General features: G+C 41.2%; 1 protein-coding gene across 1 annotated transcript; it reads left to right on the top strand.

Moving 5' to 3' along the window:
• Positions 1-16,746: 16,746 nt before the first annotated feature.
• On the top strand, positions 16,747-23,493 carry ostm1 (osteoclastogenesis associated transmembrane protein 1). The gene is made up of 6 exons (XM_030110618.1): positions 16,747-17,136; positions 19,216-19,330; positions 19,501-19,598; positions 19,688-19,798; positions 20,614-20,779; positions 22,353-23,493. Exons 1-6 carry the CDS (start codon positions 16,801-16,803, stop codon positions 22,406-22,408), a joined length of 882 nt encoding a protein of 293 aa, XP_029966478.1. The 5' UTR covers positions 16,747-16,800; the 3' UTR covers positions 22,409-23,493.
• The last annotated feature ends 906 nt before the right edge of the window (positions 23,494-24,399 follow it).

Genomic DNA, 24,399 nt, shown 5'->3' with positions numbered 1-24,399 from the left:
AAACTCCAGCCTGACGTCACTGGCGTGTGAGTGAGTGTGCGTGCATGTTTTCAATGTGTGTGCGCAAAGTGGAGTGCCTTGCTCATGGATCCAGAGCTACTGGAGAATAGGTGTAGGAAGGCGCAACCAATTTTTGAGTCTTCAAATTAAACTCTCTAATTTCTCCGAATGCATTCAAACGGGAATGAAAGCAGATTGTCAATGAAGCCCTGCAGCCTCTGCCTGTGTAAATATTTAGAGGGATGCTGAGGTATGCTGACTTACAAGAGGCTGTTACCTCTTGCAGGAGGGGGTCGGAGGAGGGGGCTCAGACCTTGGACAGTGTCATGCTCCCCATTTCCTGCACGAGCACCAAAACATTTGTATGTGACTGCATACAGTCCTTAAGATCCAAGGATAAGTGCTGTGGGGCCCACTGTAGACACCGATCAGCCACTGAAAGTCTACTTGGAAGTCTACTGGAAATTGCAAAAAAAAAAGCTGTTATCAAAACGATAAGAGCAAATAAAGTAATTATTTATTTCTTAAAATCACGTAATATCCTCACAATCATCGGGTCAAACTAGTTTTTTTTATAGGCATCCAGATTGTTTTTTTTTTCTTTTATAAAGCCCCTTTTCTAAGCCGGTATTATCAGGGATCAATTGTTTGCACATTATTTAATATAAAATAATTTCTCAAGGTGTAAGTGGACAAATATGAAGAAGATAAAAAAGGACAAAACAAATGAGCAAAAGGGAAAAGTAGCAGAAAGACAGATATGACCTGTGATCACTTCCCCAAAGCAGTCGACAGAAACTAAACGGAATGTAAAAATAATGATTTAAGAGTTTAAAAAAATTATGAAGATAATAATAATAATAATAATAATAATAATAATAATAATAATAATAATAATAATAATAATAATAAGTGCTCTGAACAAGTGTTTTTGTCCTCATTAGTTAAATGAGTTAATTCATTCCGCCCTCCACAATCTACCAGTTTATTGGGGTTTTTAAAGGCTTTGCCATGTTGAACACCTCCTGCGCTCCCCTGCAGTCAGAGGCCGGGTTTCGACCCCGGTGCCCGGCTGACCGGAGGGTCGGGTCGGGCTGCAGGGCCCACTCCCTGACACCCTGACCTTGACAGCTTGCTGTGCTTTCGCCGGGTAACTCCAGAAATCCATATTCTGTTTTTAATTGTGTTCATTCCCACGGTACACTGAAGGCCATATGGACGCACAAAGTGTCGATTTAAACGGACAGGGGCGAGGCGGAGAGGCGTAGTTAATTGCAATTAGCCATTGTTGTGTCTTTCAACCTGCCCTTTATCTGCACTGCTACGGCTGGAGCCTAACAAGCCCGAGGAGAAATCACTATAATATTCCTTTGATACTCCTGAAAGTGCCTGTGGCCCTAAACAGGGAGTTTATAGACGCATTCTGTCCCATTTCAGCTTTCCACACACAAAAAAAAATAAGTTTGCATATAAAGAATGAAGGATATTTATGAAGACTTTTCTCATAAAGTTTTTTTAAAGGCCTTTTCCATCCAAAGCACTTTTTTAAAATTACAAGCTACCTAAACAAAAACAAAACCAAACATGAAGATCTGCAGTTTGCACAAATAAATAACATTTTCACTTATTTCTGAGTACATGTGCAACCTAAGTGGTGTGTGCATGTGTGTGGGTGGCTGCTGGGGTGGGTGAATGGTGAATGTGTGACATAATCTCCTTAACTCGTCCTAATCCTCGTCATTCACTGATAGCCTTTACACAAATATAACCAACATCATGGTTGCCGGGGCTGCCTTCTTTCACTTTTTTTTGTATTAGTGACTCTCCTCTCCTCCAACAGTCAATGAAATGACGCTAACAAAGGGGGCAGTGGATTGTGTATCTGTTTTTTTTTTCTTCTTTCGGGGAGCTCTGCATCAGCATGCGAATACTTGACATACTATAGGATCGCCTTTAAAGAGGAGAGACGAGTAAGAGTCCAACAAAAGTCACTGCAAACAATAGAGAGAGACCAAACCTGCGCACAACAAATGTCTCGACAGCCCTCGATCACAGGGAGACTTGTTGAATGTAAACCCAATGTGAAGTATTATTATTATTATTATTATTATTATTATTATTATTATTATTATTATTATTGTTCAATGTCACTGTTTCTGTAGCTCACATTGCTTTTGGGACTGGATGCTGCAGGTCTTCAGTGCCCTGCCATCACTACAGGCCCCCGAGAAACCGACCAGGCGGAAACCAATTGGCTTTAGGAAGAAGTCACTAAGCTCCGGAGAGCAAGGCAGCCGTGCATCCTTTAAACCTGCCCTGGGAGATTATTGTCACCCATCTTATAGCCACAGGCACTTTTTTTTTTTTTTTTTTTTGGTGTGTGTTTAGTTTAGGTTATCTGAACTGCGAAGAAACAGCTGATCTGGTGTCAGCATGAAGAAGATACAGTAAGTGTGAAAGGAAAGTACTAATTGTTTGTGTTTCATAATAAACTTCTTAGAAATTATTCGTTCACGTTTGCTTTAGATAAAAGTTGCCATTCCAAATAAGTTAAAAAAACGAAGACGCGTCAGTCTTATTTCAGCACCATGGACAGTTCTGCAACAGGCGTCACTATGCAGATGCAACTCACCTGTCCGCGTGTCGATTCAGATCCGAACATGCCCTCAGGTGTGTCACACGTCATTGAAATTCAAATATCATTAAGTTCAAAGTTCACAGCTTGCATGCTGGATGACATTAATCTCCCAACTAGCCGCGATGTCACGTGACATGTTGATTTTTTTTTTTTAAGAGTGAGTCATTGAACTCAAATCTGTCATCAAGACGTATTTTCACTAAAATCTGAGCCACGTGTCAGGTTATAGAGAACACCTTAGGAGAATGAAGGGAACTTGGACAGTATACCTGGGAAATCCCATCTCACAGTTAGGAATCTACAAACAAACAAACAAGCTCAGCCCATAAAAAAATAGTGAAAAATAATAAACAAAATTATCATTACCCTTTAAAGCCCCAACACATTGCCAAAAATAAGATTGGAAAGTTATCATTGGAAAACCTGCTGCTTTCATGAAACTAGCACTGAAGCAGTCTGGCTGTTTTCACACTGATTAGGTATTTTGATTATGGAGTCGCAAGGGAAGTTAATTTTAAGTGCGGAAGCCTCAAGTTTATGGCAGGAATGGCACTCGGTGTTAAAACCATCCAAGTTTGTAGTAGCAGTTACCATGACTTGCTGCAGGAATCTCTGTAAAAAAAAAAAAAAATACATGAGCTGTTGAATATACTCTTGTTTACCTTGACCATCCGTCTTCTACCATGATGGACGATGGTCAAAATGCAGAGATACTGCTTAAACGGATGTAGGAAAAACACAGAGAGACATGCTTGTGTATTTGGGCAATGAGGGTGACCAGTTGACCTCAACAAATGAAAGTGGAGAAAGAGAACTCCTATAAATTCATGGGAAGAACATGCAAACAGGACCCCAGTTCAGGCTGTGAGGCAGAAGCGTATCCACTGTATGTGTCTCATTTTCCTATGGGAAGTTCCCACTTGTGCAGCGTTGTATTTTTAATACAATGAAGAGTAAGTGCCGGGTTTATGTGCATATACATACCTTGAAGAGATGAGCAGGTGATTTTCACAGTATTGGTTGAGTGTCAATAGAAGTCTTTTACCATCTGGGCATTGAGATAATTATTAAGAGATACATTGCAGTGAGTCAGCTCAGCTGTTCTCCTCCAGTACAAACACTGCAGCTGCATCTCTGCGCGTGAAGGACGTGGAGTGTCGGCAGTCCGACCAGCTGCTGGGTACAGAAGCCTGAACTATGTGCAGGTGCACGACGCAACAGGTTGTTTAATTCACAGTCAACAAGTGTTCCCCCTGAAGGTGTTTCATATCCGATGCATCTTGATGCAGCCCGTCACTCTCATTCAGTCCCACAGCCTCCCGCTCCGCTGTGCATGCTACACCTTTGCGTGTGCACACACACGTCGAGGCCTCCCCACATTTCTACACACACACACGCAAAATACAAACCCAGGACCCAAACCCAGAAACCCACAAGTCGGTGCGGTGCAGTTGGACGCTCTGACAAATCTATTTGGGGCAAATTGTCAGTGAGAAACTTCCGCTCGAACTGCCTTGGACAAAACTGGCTGTTGGGGAGAGCAAATCCCGCTGCATGAGGGTGGGGGACAATGGGGGGCGAATGTGTTGATGTGCGGCCGGTGGCTGGGGAGGGACAATGGACGGATTAGTCAGTCCCCTGGCTGACTGATTTGAGATGGCTCCTCTCAGCCTCTCGCCGTGGGGAGTCCCATTGTCCCGCTTCTGATTCCCACTTCTCACAAACTCCAAACAAAAGTCAATCTCTTTCTCAAGGGGGGGAAAAATATCGACCCGTGTTTCAGCTGGGGAAAGTGACTCAAAAACTTATTTGCAAGAGATGACTGACTCTGGAAATCCCTCTTCTTTCTCTCCTCGGCGCGCCTCCATCCTCTTGCGGTCTTCATTGGCCGGTGGATAGTGGGATGTTGAATGATCCCAGTTTTTCAGACTGGAGTGGGGCAGAGGGGCACCTGTTGGAAGCTTAGAGCCGGGGTCATTAATATTAAAATATACAGAGATGCCATCACGGGCTGGTCTGAAATCGGTCTGATGTCGCCCCTGGGTTCCCTCTCTGGATGGACCTCTGCTTTCAGTCACTCGTGAAGAGCTTTCTTTTCTTTTTTCTGTCTGCTCTTTTTCTTTTTTCCTTCCCTGAAAAGACTCGTTAACAAATTATGACAGCTGAGTAGAGGGGCTTAGTCTGTTCACACTGCAAAGACAAACATGTGAGAGCCAAGGAGGCCGCAATGTGATCAATGTATCTACAGTTCATTTAATATTCCGCCTGCGGTGTGTGAAAGTGTTGGGATTTACCAGAGTTAAAAGAGCAGGTTTCCGAGAGGCGACTGGACAAGACCACGCTGTCCAGAAGTCTTTCAATATAATGCTGCCATTAAGCCTCACGATTTGCTTTGAGCTTGATGCACATGAGAACGCTTAAATTCAAAGGCGTGCTTGGATATCTTATGTTGTTTGACTTTATTTGTCAAAACTGTTTTCTAGTTCAGTTTGGACTAAGCTTTTTCAGTACAACATGAAACACAAGATAAGATAAGATAAGATAAGATAAGATAAGATAAGATAAGATAAGATAAGATAAGACTTAATTCTTACACAGAAGGAGACTTTAGTAATTAAGATATCATAGAAATATGCCTTCATGACAGCCTGTAGAAGGTATATTACTAATTTTGTCCAGTTTTCAGAAATGATACCAAATGAAAACAGGGTGTTCGTACTGTCCTATTTTGCTTGGAAACCACATTTTCAGATAAATGCAAAACATAAGTTCTTGCCAGTGTTGTTTTTTTTAAGAAACCCCAGCAATAAAACGCACCAAAAAAGGTTTTGTTGACATGGCGCTTTAGCAGTTTTCTGCATAAGAGTGGATTTTGACTGAAAGAGGAGTTTCACATACAATTGTAAACACATTTGTTTAAGAACCAGCAGCGATGTGAAAACGGGTCCTAGCTGTCACACAGATTAATCAGAGAACGACTGTCAGCAGCTTTTCACCGGAGTCACTCTGACAGTCCTTCTGCTGCTCATCCAGACCTGGGTCCAGTCAGTCTCGCTTTCTGCCCCGCTTCTCCAGACGTTATCCTGCTGGCTCCACAGGTCAGGTTCAACGATCACGGCCTGAGGTCAAACTTTCCTCTGCCCATTAACTCTCTGGGAGTCTGCGGCACAGGAGCCGTCTCCAGGAGACTCACCGTCACCTCACAGGTCACAGCAGGCCACAGAGGAGACCAGGATTCGCTGATAGACTCGGGTCATGTGACCTTAGAGGGCAAAACCTGTGAAGAACTTTTTTTTTTGTGAAATCTCTAATTATAGTATTAAATGAAAAAAAATTATCATTCATTACAACTTTGGAATGAGCTCAAAGTTTCCTGTATGTTCATGTTGGAACTGCTGGGTCAGAATTCGACCCCGTGTGAGTGAGGACGGAGGTTTTTGTGGCCCTCACAGTGATCAGAGCTGCCCACCTCTGGTCTACGGCGTCGAGCTCTGTGGCAGACAATGGAGCTTGAACTCTTACAAAAGACTCGATGTCAGAACACATCAGGTTCTCTTTCTTCAGACTACTTGTTGTGTCTGAGGATGCATGAAAATTATGAAACAGCAATACTCGATCACTGGGTTTCGTTAGTACGGAGGCCACGCCATTCCTTGTTTCTAATTAACAGAAAACATTTGAGTTCTGCTGTTTTTACTCATTCAGCATTTGATTTGTAAATAAAAATTGTTCTGGATTCCTGCTTTGCTGGACGTCATTATATTATTCATTATTTGTTATACTTTAATTTTTAGGAAAAAATACAATACATTTTGTTGCCATGTAAGTAAATGAGATGCTAAACAGCAAAAATGGACATAAGTGACTGCAAGAGCAAAAAGTACTGAACATTTGTAAAAATTATTATCACATCCTCTTCTGGTCAGTTCTGAGACTATAGAAACTTTTATCAGTGTCTGAGATCCTTTTTTCTTATTTTATTCTTATTTTTCAATTTTTTTCTGTCATTTCACACAGCATAGAACATCTCAACATTATCTCCTCTCACTGTGCCATGAATGTTTAAACGTGACTGGTATTGAAAGATTAATCTTGTGTTTCTGCTTTTAAGCTGTGCCAATATTCCCTTTTTGAATCATGTCATTATGCTTGTGCATCCGCCTTCCATACACACTGAGACAAATCCAGACATGCGCCCGTTAAATGACGTTTAAAGCACACACGCTCCATCTGTGTCCAGTTATGAGTTTTGGATTGGACATGCATGGCAGACACAGATTGTCTGATATTTATAAACCTTTTTATGTGTCTCTCAGTTAGACTTTTTTTTTTCTTACCTTTGAAAGATAAAGATTAGAAATGATGAAAGCAGCTCAGGGACGTGGGGTCCTTTTGAAACATCCACACAATAATGAGGGCAAAGAGGCACTTATTTTTTTTTTCTTCTTCTTCTCATATTCACCACATTTTCTCAATCACGCTCCCCACCACCCGGCAGCTCAGCGCTTTCCCATCCTCAAATTCCCTCAAAGTTTCAGATGCTCACAATTCCACAATGCCCAGATGCTGTCCTTTGGCCCTTTACCCCCCTCAACCCAGAGCTATCATTCATAACCTTTCTGTGGAGCTGGGAGTGAAAGAGGTGGGATAAGGGAGAGAGAGGGGGAGCGGAGAGCAACATGGCAGCTTATTTAGAAGACTTCCTTTATTGGAACATGTGCAAGCAGTTCACTCACAAAGGACTTAAATAGGATATTTTCTGTTCCCTATAGTTGCTTTCCCCTTTTAAGTGCCGAGGCAAAAAAAGTAAGTTTACAACTCCCTCCTCAATGGGGGCTCTTCACTCTCAGGTTGCGGGGACCTGAGTGACCTAGGAAAGTTAATTAGGAGGCGAACAAAGAGCGAGCTGGAGCAGAATGCCTCGCCTCTCCTCCAGCCAAAGATGTCATCCATTAATTAGGAAAATCTTTAAGGTGGCCTTATTGAATTTACAGAAAGCCCTGTGGTTGGCGGGCAACAGTTTTTTGATCAAGTCCTGACTCAAACAATGCCTTTCTGGGGGTTAAAAAAGGAGAAGAAGGGAGGAGATTGGTGGTAGAAGAAGAGAAGGAGAAAGGGGGGGGGGCGACGTATGGGTTCGCAGCATAGTACAGTTTAATGGGAGGGTGGGGGGGGGGCTGCTGATTGTGACAGCTCAGATTCACATGGGTATGGGGGGCATAGTTTGGGAATGATGTCATGCAAAGGCAACCTGGGGGCTTGGGAAGTAAGAAGGAGGGGTTCTGAGCTTGAGCCACAGGGGCCACTCAAAGTTAACATCGCTGCCTGCATCTGGGCCAAATCCTTTTCTTCTGGCCCAGGAGAGGCTTTCCTGCACGCCAAGCCCTCCACCACTCCTCCAACTGCCCCGCTCTCAAACCACGGCTCGCTCCGAGGCTAGCCCTGTGCGAACCGACGAGCTGATTCAACCCTGACTCACGAGAAATAACACGGCCGGACAGTTTGGAGCCGTACCGCAGCTCATGAGCTTCAGCTAATAGACGATTAAAGTATTTCTCTGTTAATAATATTGTTGATTGCTGTGTTTTCCTATTTTGAACAGTAACAACTGTTGTATAACCACAAACTAAGTTTTAAAAGTTAGCGAAAAAAAATGAACAGATACACATCAAAACATGAATGCATACATTTGTTTAAAAAAAAAGAAATAGAATAAAAAGTGAATTAGCTAAAGCTGGATCACAGAATGAAACAAATGATTATTTTAGATATTAGAATAAAATTCTACACTTCTCCAGGAGCTAGTTTCAAAAAATTGTGCATAAACACTAAAAGAAACTGCTGCTTGTTTTCTTCTAGTTTGATCCACAAAACCATAAAGGATTGATCATTTAACAGAAAATCAGAATTGTGCTTTGTTCCAAAACCATTCTGAGTTGAGCAGAGCAGCAGCAATATCATAAATTCAGTTCTCTTAGTGACAAGAACAGGCGAAGTGGACTGCTGTGGTCCGCTTTCTGACTCAGCAGCAGCATCCTGAATCAGCTGCATGTGTGAAAGTATACCTAAACATTTAAGAATACTTTCACATTATATATTAAAATAATCCTGGATCAAATTGAACTGGAAAATAAAAAAACAAGATCGCCTAATGTCCTCCTTCGGAAGACTTTATGGCTGCCACATGCGTTAAACGCCAACATCAAAGAGACACAAATCAATGACCGCTTCTTCTGTCGTCCTTTGCGCGACACTTTATAAATAATGATTTGTTAAATCCCTGAAAGTGTTAGTGAAACCGCAGCGCTCTAAGTAAGAGTCACGTGCTCATGCTATACGCCAGCCTGCCGTCGTGCCCAAGTGTCTCCTGGGACATGAACCCCTCACCTCGCCCCCTCCTGGGGGACTAATTTGAGGGGAGGGACGATGTGTTTTGTTGCTTGTCAGAAACAATCACAGCTCGGCCCATTACATTTACAGCACGTCGTGCTTTCATTGCCGTAACGCTGCGCGGTCTGGGAGGTGTGTGGGGGGGAGAAATAAGACATTTAAGCACAAAGCTGACAAACACCTGTGGGGGAGGCTCCCAGGAGCCACCAGCAAAGCTTCACATCACCCGGTTGGCTTTTAGAGCAGGAAAAATCAGCTTTTTAATGAAGCCCCTTTGTTTATTTCCACTCCGAGATGTAGAATAAAGTGAAAAAACAACTTTATTTAGTGTGCGCTCCGCCGCCCCCACCCCTCTCTTGTCCCTTGTCCCGGCCCACCCGTCCCCTCTCTGTTCTGTTTGGGCACTGGAGGTTGTCAGTCGGGGTTTATGTCCAGTTCACTGGAGCTGAAAGAAGTCAGTTTCGCGTCTTGTTATGGAACAAGTCGTCCTGCCTCTCAGGAGTGATGAGAAGAGGTCTGGGTGAGCAGGGTGAGCAGGGTGAGCCGGGAGCGGGACCATCCCCTGGAGGCGACCAGCAGTGAGGAAGTCAATGCGGCTTTTGTGTGGCTGCCGTCGGCTGCGTGTTTGGTAATTATCCCCCTCTATATGAGCACAGACTGGACTTTCCAGGAGAGATCCCAACCCACCCGGCCCACGGAAGAGTGCACAACACACCGTCAACAAAGATTAACTCCTCACAGGGCCGCTGGGATGCCTGATTGGAGGAGACGCGGCAAATACATGAGGCTCTCTCTTGTGTGACGTGATGAGCAGATCTGCAGCTTTGTGTCAAACCTCCGAAGTGTTCGGACAGTGACACTTGCAAGGCCGAGAGAATGCAAAACTCTTTCTCCGTCTTGTTAGATCATTCAGGATTTTATTGAACGCTTCAGTGTTCATTTGCCCAAAAGATCCAGGTTTTAAAAATCTGCAAGGATGATGACCTTAGCTGCTGAGGGTTAAGACACTGGGGAAGAGGTCAGTAGTTGGTTTATTTCTCTGGTTCCTAGTTTAGAGGTCAGGTCACACAAAATAGATTGTCACGTCTAATAAAACAGGAACGAGAAGCTCATTTATGTGTTTTTTTTTTTTTTTTGTTTTTTTTTATTTAGATCAGTTCACACTGCTAAAAAATACAACTTTTAAATACATCAATGGGAGAAATAGTGTAAATATCTGAGACTCCAGAGCTGGACAGAACCACATGCATCATGTTTGTGTGATCAGGAAAAAGTTCTGGCTTTATTTTCAGTAGTTTGAGTCTGAGTTGCATCTGCCACAGTTATATTCACATTAAAATAAGTTGCATGAACTGTATTTTTCCAATCTGAGCATGCAGTTTCTTGCACGCTTGAGTTGTTCGATTTGCAAAGACTGCAGGTAGCTGATGTTTGTTGTTTTTGTTGCTGCTACGGCTGGTTTTAAGTGTTTATTCGGTACTACATGAAAGTTTGAAGAGTTCAAACATGTAAGTTTGATCAATAAGTTTATTCTGGGTAAAGAAGAACAAAAACACCTGGAATTGATTGAAGGAACCAGTTAGTAATTGAGTCTGATGAGACAGAGAGATGTGCAGATGTACATCCTCCATGTTCCTTCACAAACTGTGCAAATGTTGAGTGTAATCAACTCTGCCCCGAATATTGATTTTATTCTTGTTTATTTACTTCACACTGTACTTATTTAATAAAAAAAAAAAAAAAGAAAAGTACCACCAACTAGAATTCTTCTTTTGCACCATTTTCATCCTCTTACCCCTCTGATGCTGCACTATAAGAACAGGGAATTAAAAGTTTGAGCTTTTATGATGCATGATCTGCCCCCTCGTTCTTTGGTAAACCGTGAATTCTCCCCACAATATGTCATCGGAGCTCACTTATTTAATAATGAATTAATATTATTAAAGGCACTTGTGTCACAACTTAACCATTTAGCCATAACCCTTTCGATTTTCTATACCTCTTAATCCTGTGCAGGGTTGCAGGGTGCTGCAACCAATCACAGCTAAGTATGATCAAGAGTAGGGTCCCTGGACAGGCCACCAGTCCAGATCAAAGCCTTCCATATTTTTCGATCATTGTTCATCTTACTGTTCATCACACTGCCACATTTACTTTTCATAGGGTTAAAGTTAGGGTTAGGCTTAGGCCACTTTTCCCACACAGGCCTCTGTAATCAAGCAGTGTTTTGTTATATGTACAATAATCTGATGCAAAACATGGTGTCCAAACTTGTGTGACTGTCTTTGCGCTGCATACAGTAAATCTTTACAAGCATCATTTCAACACACAGACAGCTGGAAACTAGTAGATTTCAGAATGTCCTTCTGACATGATCTTTATCTTCTCCTCTTCCTCTTCCTCATCATTATCATTCTTCATCGTCCCTGTATCATCAGTATTTTGTCCATTGTGTGTATCCCTGTCTAGCACTTTCTCTTGACAATACCATCATCATCATCATCATCATCTCAGTTCTTCCTCATATCATCACCTTTACAATAACCTGATCACTGTCATCATGTTGGGCCTCCTCATCCTCACTTCGGTCATTCCTTCTCACACCAACCGGTTCTTATCAACCGCAGGCAAGGCTTTAATGGCGCCATCTGATTGGCAACCCCTGTGTGCTTCCCCAGTTTTCATGGGTTATTTCCCCTCATTAAAAGAAATTACCGGTACAATAAAAACTGGATGGAATCAAGTGACAAAGCTTAAAAAAAGTTTAGTTCTAACTTTGTTTTATTTAAGCTGGTGAGAACATGCAAACTCCATACAAGAAGGTGAAAGGAATGTATGCTGAGCACCACATGAAGAGGACATGTGCAACATGAAATTAATGTTGGCAGTTGGGAATGACGAAGTCCCGTGCATGCTCTGAGAGGGAGAAAGAATGAACTTAGTTGAAAAATCAAAATGAAAAAATAAACACAACAATAGAGCATTTAAGAAGTTGATCAATGAAGATGGATTTCTATGGCAGGATGGGACAATTCAAAGCATTTCACAGGAAGTGGTTTGAATTGGACAATAATAACAACACAATCAAATGAAACAAAAAAAAAAACGTGTTTTGATAGATAGGCTTGGAGTTTATTAAACTGAAGGAAAGAGAATTGGAATGACATACTTCTAAGAAGGGAAGATACAATGTTTAAAATGACAACAAAAAAGTGAATATAATGACATTGAGATGAAATATTAATATGACAATAAGATTTCATCATCATCATCATCATCATCATCACTCAGGATGTTGGTTTGTGTATGAGATAAAGAAGCGGTTAATTTTAATCAGCACTTCATTTCATCTCCATTCGGTCATCATCCCTCCTGCCCCACACTGATTCCAGCAGTTAATTTTGTGGGAAGTAAACTGAAGAGTGTCCGTGTCCTCCATTGAAACGCCTTCATTTGAACCCGGCTCGGAGCGGCTCCTTTCAGAGGCGCGCCTTGATCTGCGTCCCTTGTCATCCCGGGGCTCAGGGGCACTTCGGCGGCCAGTGTAGCGGGCGAAGTCAGGGCTAATCCCTGGAAAAGGAGAGAATCACGGGAGAGGAGAAAAGCAACAATAACCAAGTCAAGCGTATAAAATGAAAGCGAAATCTCTATTATCAGTCCCAGCGATTCCCAGCAAAGTGGTGAAAATCAGGGTTAGTTTGTGATTCGAGTCAGACGCGGAGGGAAGAATATAGGGGTCCCTGCGGGTTGGGAGACTCACACGACGAAAAGGGCAATATTCTGGAGAAAGGGGGAAGAAGAAAGCCCCTCTCCCATCCCGACATAACCATTAAATGCAGTCTGACTTTATGTTGTATAGAGAAGGGGGGACAAGAAAGGAGGCACAGTTCTCCGATGAAAGAATGAGGTTTTTGGCGGATTAGGGACGGCCCGAAGGATGAAGAATAACTTCTGCATAACTTTACAGCTATTTTCTCTCCCCACGCCAAGAGCCAAGTTTAAGGCTGGATTGGTTTGAGTTAACCCCTTTGTGATTGTCCAGATCCTGGAGGTCACAAACTCGGTAAAATGCGTCAATGCGCATGATGTGTTAACCCGATCAAACCCTTTTAATCAGACTTGCTTTTAATTAGCAGCTAAAAATAACAACAACCAAAAAAAAGGGGGTTGAATTTGGCTCAGTCTTGTAAATGACTAGTTTTAAAATTGCACAATCGCAGTATTTCATGGAGAATTTTCTTTATACCCAAGCTGTTTTCTTGGACATTATCTGGCAATTCCTGATGTGTTTACAGTGCATGACCCATTTAGGAACTCTGGGGTAGGGTGGCGTGCTAAATAGCAAATTAATCATCATTGCAAAGTCAACATTTGCAACATACATCCATCAACAGCATCAACTGCAATACACTTCATGCTTTATTTGCCAATCAGATGGAGCCTAAATAGACTACATTGTCTATTTCACTTAAATATTGTTGCCCAAAGTCAGTATCAGATGCAAAACATACAAAGCCAACAATCGCTTCATCAGATATTCATCTGTAAATAAATGACTAATGTGCTCTCTGGTAAAATAATGTAATAGTCCCTAAGAAAAAAAGACATCTGCCTCTTTAAGTGCATAAGTGTTTGTTTGTAAATGCAAGATCTCACAATAGTGCACTACAGGTTTAACTATCTTGCTGCAAACTGTGGAGACAGTAGACAGAGGCTAAAACTAAACCATAATAGAATGAGGATAGAAATTAGTCATTTATTCAGGCAATAGAACTGGTAAATAAGCATACGTGAATTAATTAATGCTAAATAAATAAATAAGGTTTAAAAAAGAAGTTGCTTTCCAGTACTCCAAACCTAAAACCTCATTCAAACTACGTGCCGTGTAACAATGCTGATCCAGGGGTTGGAACCACCGATCACTGAAGCAAAAAACAGCAGGTTCCTAAACTACCTCAACCTGTTGCAGAAAAAAAAAACAAACTTTGTTTGTTGATCATCCGTTCTGGATTTTGTGTAATTTTGCAGGTAATATCTCTATGGGGTTCTTTCCAGCAGGATATTTCCAGGTTGAATTTTCAGACGTTACCTTTACTCTAGGGCTAGCCAGAATATCTTCTATGCATGCATATTGTCCCTTAAATCCTAAATTAAAAGGAGCTTCTGAGCCTTACCAAGGCCTTTGAAGGGCTCTCATCATCACATCATCTAATTTATGGACTTAATTAGTGATTTTTGTCCTCTTGGTTTGTCTCTCTATCACATGCTAATGAAGGCATTTTCTGCCATCTGACAATAACGGTCATCTCAGATAGGCAGAATAGTGATGATATTCCGATTTTACCCTGATTAGAGCCCCAAAACTTGTTGGATGATGTGATTGCTAAAGATTCAGATCATCCTCTATACTAAACTTTTATTAATAATAACGAAGGAAGTGAAAACCTTCAGTAGACCTATATATAGTTATTGTAAACAAGTGGTGCGACTGGCTAAAAAACAAAACTAAAAAACAGCCATCATAAAGGATATATGGTTCAATCACTTCTTCTTTCTGAGAGCCACCAGAGAAAAGAATAAAGGAATGGGGAACATCTGAACAATTAGGTGATCTCTGGTCAGGAGAAGAAGAGTTAATGAGCTGCCGCTGCCATGTGCGTAGAGAGGAGCATCAGGGGCCAGAATCCATATTTATCAGTGGAGCTGTGCGCAGAATAGGCCGCTAATGCTAGGCGCACTCTCTTCCCCCTTATTTTCATTAGGCTCTGATGACTGCGGAATTGATGCGGCCTGCGAGTTATCAAGAGCCACTAATTTCACATTAACGACCATTGACTGCGGTTGCTTGATTCGAGGGGGTTTTTGACAATTATCACAATCAGGATTGGAGCCCAAATCGTTTACCTTGACTCCGTGATTATTTGCTCCGTGCCAAGCGCACATTGCAAAATTGTATGGTGTCAAAAACCCGTAAATAATGAGCAGACCAGGAGGAAGGGCTATCTCTTTCCAGCAGACACGCACACTCACACCTCCCCCTTACTCAAAGTGGAGCCAGTGACCTGCACTTCACAGTAAATAGCTTCAACTCATGTCTCCTGATAAGATAGACTGCTGTAGTGCACTAAACGGAACGAAAGTGCTATTACAGCGAAATTATCAATTTCAAAAAGTTTGTCGTATGCACAGAATTTATTAAACCCAAGAAGCTCCATTAAGTAAATATGCAAAATCACCCTGGAAAGTCTGTTCAGAGGCTGTTCAGTGCACCAGGGGGGCATTGCATTTGATAACCCTTGAATTTCTAATGTTGGAAAAAAAAGACCCAAACAACAACAGCAAACATCTGATTGGCTCAACATGAGTTTATTTTAAATTCTGTCTAAGTGAACCAAGTGAAGTCAGCGTGTTCTGACTGTTATTCATCACAGATGTGCGGCTGAAGCCCGGTAAATTTCAATGTCTGGAATGATATTTTTTTGTCACATTCATTTGTGACCTATGGGTCACACTGTGGGTCCTTCAGCTCAGCTCAGCTCCTCCGGTGGGTTGTGTCAGGAAAAGCAACATGCTTTTCAGTGTACAGTATACATGGCTCGCCCATGTGCAGCACTTTGTTGCCATAATGGTTCTTTTAAAGTGCTTTATAATTAGAGTTGAGTTGAGTTGACTCCAACAGTTTTAACTAACATTGTTAAAATATTATTTAGAGGATATGTCTATTGCCATCACAGTTACTTGAATTGAACTGATGCTGTGTTTACTGGGATCACTATATATGTATGTTTATATTCTAACATTTTGCCTGCTTTAAAATGGAAATGAAACTGTAACCCTTGTTTTGCTTTGTCAAAAAAAAATTGGTGCACTTATTAAAAAAACATGATGCAAAGCACCTATTTTGTTAATTACCCATTGAACAGGTAATTAACAATATATGTTTTGGATAAGGCCTCTCAAGTTCACTTACTTACTTACTTATATTTCCACATTTCTATCAATAAAGTATTGACAGTTTGAGCTCAAAACCCAATGGTGATTGAAAATGTTAACCACATAACCTAACAGGACTTTTGAACAAACAAGTATATATTTATCCCGGTAACAGATTTTTTTTTTATTTCTTTCACCAACTGAATCCTTCTTATCCCTGTGCACACAGGCATGTTTTGCAAGACAACTTCAGCTCTCACATAAAGCGGAACAGAAGGGAAAGCCTTTTTTTGCCTCCAGTAGTGGTAGTCAAGCTTCAAGCCAGAATAAAATACTTTGAGGAAAACACACTGTGCATTGGGAATACAAGAAAAGTTGAAAACAAAGAGATACATCTAAAAATGAAGTAAAATAAATAATCAAATTCAAGAAGTCCAACTTTATTAATTTTCACTGACAGCAAATAAAATATTGGATAAAATCTGATGCTGGTTTTTCACCAAGAATGTTGCAATGCAAATTTTTAGTTTATAAACTGTATCATGACTACAAATAATTGACAATACAATTAATTGCACCTATATTAAGGAATGGTCATAAATCACAATAAAAAATGATGAATGCAATATGCAAGAAGATGCTAAAACTGGGGTATTTCAATTGAAATACAGCTAAACTACATTTCTGTACTCCAAATGAAACGCTTTCAGGAGGTAAATCACGTTGAGGCTCTGTTTGATGAACTCTCGCGAGATTTGGCCTCTGCTTAATCTTGTGACGTCACGAGAAAACGAGGAAGTCATGTGTCTGGAGTCGCTGGCGGAGCTTCGCGTTCAGCCATGTCGCTGCTGAAAAACTCTTTGTTTTCGGCAGTCTTGGTGATAAATGTTTACAGTCTTGTGTACGGAGAACTCGACTCAGCTCCGTCGGTGAGTCCCGCCGCTGCCGCCGTGTTTAAACCCGGCGCGGACTCCGCGTTCCCCCTCAGCCTGCTGTCTTCCCCGGACGACCCGTACAGTAGCGACTACTGCACCGACCTGCTCCACATCTTCGGCCAGCGGTACGTCACCTACGTCAACTGCTTGGTTCCCGCGGCTCGACCCGTTAAAGTGTGCCAGAACTGCTTCTCCAGCTACGGCAGCTTCGTGGAGATCTACAGAAACATCTCGGATGAGGTAGGTGGCCGTCTGCGCCATGTTGACAGTGTTTACAGAGCTCAGAGAGGACGTTCAGCCATCACGTCAGTCACGAGGATGAACGTGACTGTCAGGTCAGGCAGACTTCGGGAAACACGACTTTATTTTTCGCTTGGACTTCGTGTCACATAGTTTTTATTGGCACAATATTACTGGCACACGATGTCACACCCTGTAAAAATTTGGAAGAGGACTAAGAAATGGCAAAGATAAATAAATAAATACATTCTGAGGTAAACAGAGACAGACAGCCACATGCACTCATCGAGTTACCAATTTCAGTGTATAACACAAAAATTTAAATATTTATCAAACAACTATTCTACTCGTATCATCAGTTGAAACAGGGAGGAAAAATAGGAAGTTACCAAATACGGATGTTTGCCTCTACTTCTAATAATGGGTGATATGCTTAAAACCAAATTCTGTATCCATCTATCCTTTATTTTGTTCAAGGTCCCCCAGCACTGAGAAACACTCATATTCACACCTAGGGGCAATTTGGGGTCACCAGTTGACCTCACATGCCTGGATGCACACAGAGGGACCATGCAAACTCCACACAGAGGTCTTTGTCAAATTAAGAAATATTTCATCAACATTGTTGGTATGATAGCTGCAGAATGGTGTAATGTGAAGAGGGAAATGGTCCTTGAGGTTGTGTGTCTTGGGCCACAGGGGAATTTCTGTGCAGACTTTGCATGTTCTACCTGTGCATATGTGTTTGTCCTGTTATTTCAATTTCCTCCCCTGGTCTGAAAACATACATTTGAGGCTAAATGGTAAATCTTCTGTGAATGTGAGTGCGTGGCTGTCTGTCTCAGAGTTTTTACTCCTCCCATCCTTTTGGGTCGAGTTACCCATGATCTTAGTCGGATGAAGCGATATAGAAGATGTAGGATAGATTAATTACGCGTAAATACCGTAATACAGTATTTTAACCTTGGGAAAGACTAAACTCATACCATATATTTTCTGAAATTGTCGAGGAAGAAACTTTAAGGGGATGATCAAATTATACAACAGGATGGCAATGAAAAAGAAAATTAAAATGTATAGAAATCCAAAATGAATCCAAACACGAGAATACTGCAGCAAAGTCCAGAAGGCTCAAACTCTGGGGGAACAAGACAAAAGTTAATGATGTTTGTACATTCATTTGTTCATTGTTTTATTGTTTGAATAGTCTCAGTGAGAGAATGATGGCTGTTCTAACTTTACCAGCTTTATTTTGAATATATTGATTAGCCAATGATTGAATCATCCACATGTTACTGCTATGCAGTAACCTGCATTTGGGCTGTGTTTGTTTACGTGGCTGCAGTAACAGTTGTTCTATTTTCTGAGATTTGCGGAGCGAAGTTTGACCAGTGAAAACTGCGACAAACGCTGGGATGTTGTGCACTATTTAAGTGCAGTCTATCAAATCATATTTATATTTGCTTTTCCGTTCTGATGAGTTGTACTGTTAATTTTCGTGCTGTGTATTAAATGCAGCAGCACTGTCATCATGCCTCCAGCTCCAAAGAAATTTCCCCAAAGGTACTATTTTGTGTATAATATTACAATTTATTGCAACTCGGTATAAATACATGGAAGTGAGAGTGGAATGCTGCTGACAGCATTTATGCACACTTCCCATAACCATAACTCCAAGACTGTAATTATCACAAACAACAAGATATTACAATGTATTGTCTAGAAAATTCTAATTTCACCAGGAAGGAGAGAAATGCAGCAATTTCAATTAGGTACATTATGTTTGTTTCTAAGTATTCTTTTTTCTTTTGTTTCACCAAAGAAAAAAAAGTTTTTTCTTCAAAAAAAAAAAAAAAAAAATCTCTTCCCTGAACAGAAGAAAAGAGAATATTTATGGAGAAGCAGTTTTCATCCTTAAACTAATCATTACTCAGGGTTTCATGACTGTTGCAGTGCAGCCATCCAGTGATAGCTGTCCTGTCTTTTGGAAACTAGTAAGCAAAGGCTTTGAGACGGAGGTGTTTGGTGTGGATTGTATTTTACGATTATTGATCACTCCTCATGCCTGTGCGTCCTCAGAAGGGTCCCGGAAATGAGAGCTGCAGGGACCAGCTCCTGCGCAGCGATCGGCTGATGCTGGTTTACCTGCTGTACAACAACCTGAAAGACCTGTGGGGCCGCTCAAACTGTGATCGTAAGTCTTATCCAGGAAACAGATCAAACAAATATGATCACATCTGTGCATTTCTTTGAACTTCTTTAAGATCTTTGGTGGAGTGATGAATACGCTGGTATTATCTTCATGTAACGGAGCAATTTGTCGACTTCACTGACGATTGTCTTCTTGTGTCCCCTGTTGAACAGAATGCATCACCGAAAATTTCCACAGCCTGACCAACGACACACTCTACTTCATGACTGTTCACAATCAAACTATCTCCTGCTTCCAGAAGTATGAACAGGTACTGGGCATGGATTGTGTTTTTCATGTTACAGTTTTGTCTTTAGAGATCAACAATATAGACTTCTGTCACTTCTGTCTTCCACACAGGGGAACCACACAGATCTCTGCAAAAACTGTAAGCCCTTCTACAAAGATCTGAATGAGCTTTACAGTGGGATGGAGAAGAATCAGACGCTGTGCATCGACATCGAGGACGCGGTGTGTATTGTCTGTCGGTTACTCAGAGAGTAACAAACCCTCCTTTAAGATGAGAGGAGAGGAAACAACACACAGAAGGGAGAGACAGTCACAAATGCCTTCTTCTGCTTTTAGCGACAGACACACTCGCGTGTTTGGGGAATTTTTGTGTCACATCCTCAAAATCTGCACCAAGTCCGACCATTAATCATTCAGCTAGAAGAGTCACTTCTTACTTTCTGTGTGTCTGTTTGAGTGTCTGTGTGCGGCCCACAGACACTCCAAATGGAATAAAACAGTACAAACAGATGAATGGGTGATGTGATAATGACATTAAAGACTATTCTTCTATATTATATTCATAAATGTGCAATATATTGATCATAGTATGAGGATTACTGTGCTGAACTGTGTTCATGCAAAATTGACCTGAGGCTGTAATTATCACAATTATAATTGACAAAAAAAATGCTTCCAACGCTTTTTGTCCATATATTGTAGAGAAATATTTCAAAAGGTTACATTGATATATTTCTGTTTAGATTAGTTTTTAAATGTCTCAGTAGTTGTTTTACTCTATGCCAAAATATATATTTTGTACAATGAGTGAGGAGCACAAAAACAAGATTTGTTTTCATCAGAAAAGTATTTTGTCATTTATTGTAAACTTAATTTAAAGCTATTTTCAAGAACTATGAATGTTTAAAGAACATATTGGAATCAGCTACTTGCTGTTAGTTGTGAGGATACAGCAACACAAACCTGAGATGGTTAAATTAATCAGTGACCGTCCCATAATGTGGTCTCCCGATGTTTATGTTGCCACCCTGCTCCAGATGAACATGACGCGCAGACAGTGGAGCAAGAGCTTCAACTGCTCCCTCCCCCGCGAGGAGACCGTGCCTGTCATCGCCGTGTCCAGCTTCATGGTCTTTCTGCCCATCATCTTCTACTTGAGCAGCTTCCTTCACTCGGAACAAAAGAAACGCAAGCTCATACACCGTGAGTAACCGGCTTAATTCGCCCATTGTCGCTCGCGGAGAGAATTTTTGACGGGGTTTTGAGGGGCTCGGGGTGTTTTGTGGAGGGGCGACTTCACCGACTGTGATATTGGGGTTTGGCTCTGGATCATAGATGAGGTTTAAAGGGTTGCTTCTTATTGTGTGTGTGGGTGGTTGCCTTGAAGTATTTGCATTTTGCGAATGTTCCTTAAGTCCTCAAAGTGTGGGGGCGCTACAGCAGCAAGTGGCTCAGGGACACGTTGGGGCTGCAATTCTACCAGGTTTGTTTTGTTGATGGTTTTTACCCGTTGTTGCTAAAGTTCTTAAGCACGTCTGTAAAACGTGTCTCTTTTCCGTCATGAAGGACCGAAGGGAAAACATCTGATTGTTTCCAGACTCAGGTTAAGATCAGTTCAGACTGAATGCAGGAGGAAGTGCCAGTAGTGCTGAAAGGTCTTCAGTTGTCTTGCAGCCTGAAAGAGACGCAGTCGATTGGTTTTGGTAACGTGTTCCTCCACCAGGAAACTGCCAGTGAGGCGATGGCGCCATGTAGCATTGCTTTATTACTTTCCTGACTGAGCATGTCAGCTTGTTTTAACAATAGATCAAAAGGCCGAATTCTACCAGAAACTCCAGAAAAAGAGAGTCGTGCCTCCATGCGAGTCTTTATGGAACCTGGTACTCCTGCAGTACGGCTATCCAATCATAGATCCGGTTCTTTAACTTCCCACACAGTTGTAACTCAAACAGTAAAAGTGAGGAACTGCCAGAGACTGGGATTGAAATTTGATTTTTTTAAAAATGAGCTGAAATGTCATATTATTTAAAAATTCTCAAGTAAATTCAGACAGTCTGATTTGTAATCAAAAGAAGGTTAGAAACCCTGACAGATAGTGGTTAAATTAATAAATAGGTTTAGAATATGTTTTGTTTAATAACTTATCCTTCAGGCATTGCCTTGTGCAGTAAGCCTAAAACTACAATGTAGAGGAGCATCGCTGATTTTTCAATTGTATAAAGGTGGTCAAGTCCTTTTTTCTGTACTGTTTGGAATATTTTGGCATAATTAAAAACACTTGAAGTTAACCATATTTTTTCCACTTGAAATAAAACGGTGATCGTCAGCCAGTCATGTGCAAAATCTGATCAGGATGTGTTTATTCACATCAAGGGGCTGAAACCAACTCCAAACTGGGAAAACCTTTTCAAATAAGATCATCAGTTTAATTGCTTTGGAGTTGATCATTTTAAACATGTGTGACAATTTTGGAAAGTCGAACTCATTCCCTGCTAGAGTTATTAGATTTGTTTTGACTGCATGGCTGTAAAATTCCCAAAATATGTGGAAGTAATGAGCCTTTTTAGTAAAGATATGAAAAAATGTCTACTGATGATGGTTATATGAAATACACATGCAAAATCCTGTCAAAGTTAAATATATAACAAGAATTAGTAGACATTAGCAAAAAATGTCAAAAGCAAACTTGTTGTGTCTTAAGTGTCAGTGTTGTCAGGTTATGAAGATGTCTGGTGTACCTTTCCAAATGGGACTCATGCTTGTGTTTTCTTTGCAGCCAAGCGAGCGAGGTCGTACACCAGCATGATGAACATTCAGGACAAACTCAGCTGAAGAGAACTCTCCAGGAACTCTCCGACTCCTCTCCTGTCGGCTTTGTGCCTGAAGTTTGACTGAACGTCGCGCGCACCCTTCAGCAGCCGTTTCAAAGCTCTGTCAACCAAACAACAGTCAGTAGTCGGCTGCGAGGAACGGAAGATGAAATGCACTGAGCATGTTTTGAACTTTGTCTTTCACATTCCCAGAACCTTTATTTCTTTTTATCAAATCAAAGTGTCATTTCTGGATTTGGGACTCATTGAGATTTTACCTGCTGCGTTTGCCCCGACCTGGAGCTCATAAAGATAATAGCTGTGTTAAATGTGTCACGTTAAAGCTTAAATTCTGGATCTGTGAAGCCGGACGTGGAATCGATGTAATCGATATGTCACTTGGTGAACTTCTGATCAGAGGGCGGTGCGTTGTTGTGCGATTGGCGCCTCCAGCTCAGGACGCTGCTGTTTTAACTCGTTAATGGCCTTCCGTGTGTCCGGTACATCCTGCTGTCACCAGAGAGTGCGAGTGGCTTGAACACAATGCGTGAGCGTGTGTGTGTGTGCGCGTGTGTGTGTGTGTGTGTTATCTATTTATGGATTGAGAAATGGGTTTTTCTGTCTCTAATGTATGTCCAGAGCAGAGCCGCAAAAAAGAGGCACTTGATGTCCATTAGTGGTGACATGTATCTGCTGTAAGAAGAAGGGTCCACATCCGCCAGTGGGGGGGAGGAGGAGTAAATAAAGACATAACACACATAATGTAAGAGCACTCCAGAGTAGCACACTGTAATGTTGCCTGTTTTCCAGTCACATTTTTTTTGTGGTTGCATAAAGCTTTTAACGCGCTTTGTTGTTGTTTCCCACTGATGTTTAACTTAATTTGTTAAAGGTTTCTGACTGCTCAGGAGAGAGACGTCGGCTTTTCGCAGTGATGAGTGCCGACTTGATGAGTTTGCTGTGAAGCAATGTAAAACCTGTGAATTATTTTGAATGCATATTAGCGCAAATAAATGGTTTTATGTTACAAAGTCACCATTGACACTTTCGCATTGTGACGATTTACTATTAAATGGATGTTTATTTTGAAATGAGTCATTTATTGCGTCTGTTTATAAAAGAGAGAAGTAGTGCTGTTTCCACAAATGTTCCCAATAGTATTTGTGCTGCTTGGAATGGTATAATGCAATTTTATGTGGCCTATTCAACATTTACCGGTTGTGACTTTTGGGAATACATGTTGATGCTTGTGCAATAACGAACACTTTTGATAATTTTTTTTGCATAAATTAACTGTGCGGGTGCAGATGTTACCCTGTATTGTGTATTTTGCAGCAACAGTTCAGCCTTATTGGTGCACATGCTTTACCTGGAATATCTGAAAGTAAAAAAAAAAAAAAAAAAGGCTTCATTTTGATGCATGTGCAAGAATCAATTTGTGGCAAACCATCAAATCTTGAACATTTTTAGTGCATTCTTAAATATATAGATCACCTGGACCTACTGTCAGCTTTCGACTTGTATTTTCAACCATGTGCAATAACAAATTTGCTTCACAAAATGCAAAAAAGGTCATACGTTTGTGTTTCGCAATATTTCTGCAAGATGTCTGCAAATAGGAACAGATGCATGCACGTATATATTGAATGATGAACCATAACAAATATTCTACACGATACGCAACAGACTTTCATTTCATTCTAGTACATTTTAATTGCTTCCTTTGTAATATTTGATTGCTTTCACTTTAATGATCCTGACTGTTTCCCCTGAAATAACAGGAACCTGAAATCTATTTTGACTTTTGTATCATAATTGCAACACAATATGAAGCAAACTGAATCTGAATTTTTGTAATTTTTTTGGTGAAATTTGCAACTTTCTCATACATTCCACATCTGGACATCGTGTTGCATTCGGTAGGAATTCTTGCAGGCTGTGCCTTCAGATCTTAGTATGGCAGCTATATATAGTTTGTATTTGTGTGCTGCAGGGTTTTTTTAAGGGTCACTG

This window comes from Salarias fasciatus, chromosome 15 (genome assembly GCF_902148845.1).
Source record: "Salarias fasciatus chromosome 15, fSalaFa1.1, whole genome shotgun sequence".
Lineage (NCBI taxonomy): Eukaryota > Metazoa > Chordata > Actinopteri > Blenniiformes > Blenniidae > Salarias > Salarias fasciatus.
The sequence above is the reverse complement of the archived record's forward strand: the minus strand, read 5'-3'. Positions and strand labels throughout refer to the sequence as shown.

Excerpts from the sequence above, each read along its gene's own strand:
- ostm1 (XM_030110618.1), top strand. The coding sequence starts at position 16,801 with ATGTCGCTGCTGAAAAACTCTTTGTTTTCGGCAGTCTTGGTGATAAAT. Across the intron at positions 17,137-19,215 it reads ACAGAAACATCTCGGATGAG|AAGGGTCCCGGAAATGAGAG; the intron begins GTAGGTGGCCGT and ends GTGCGTCCTCAG. Across the intron at positions 19,331-19,500 it reads GGGCCGCTCAAACTGTGATC|AATGCATCACCGAAAATTTC; the intron begins GTAAGTCTTATC and ends CCTGTTGAACAG.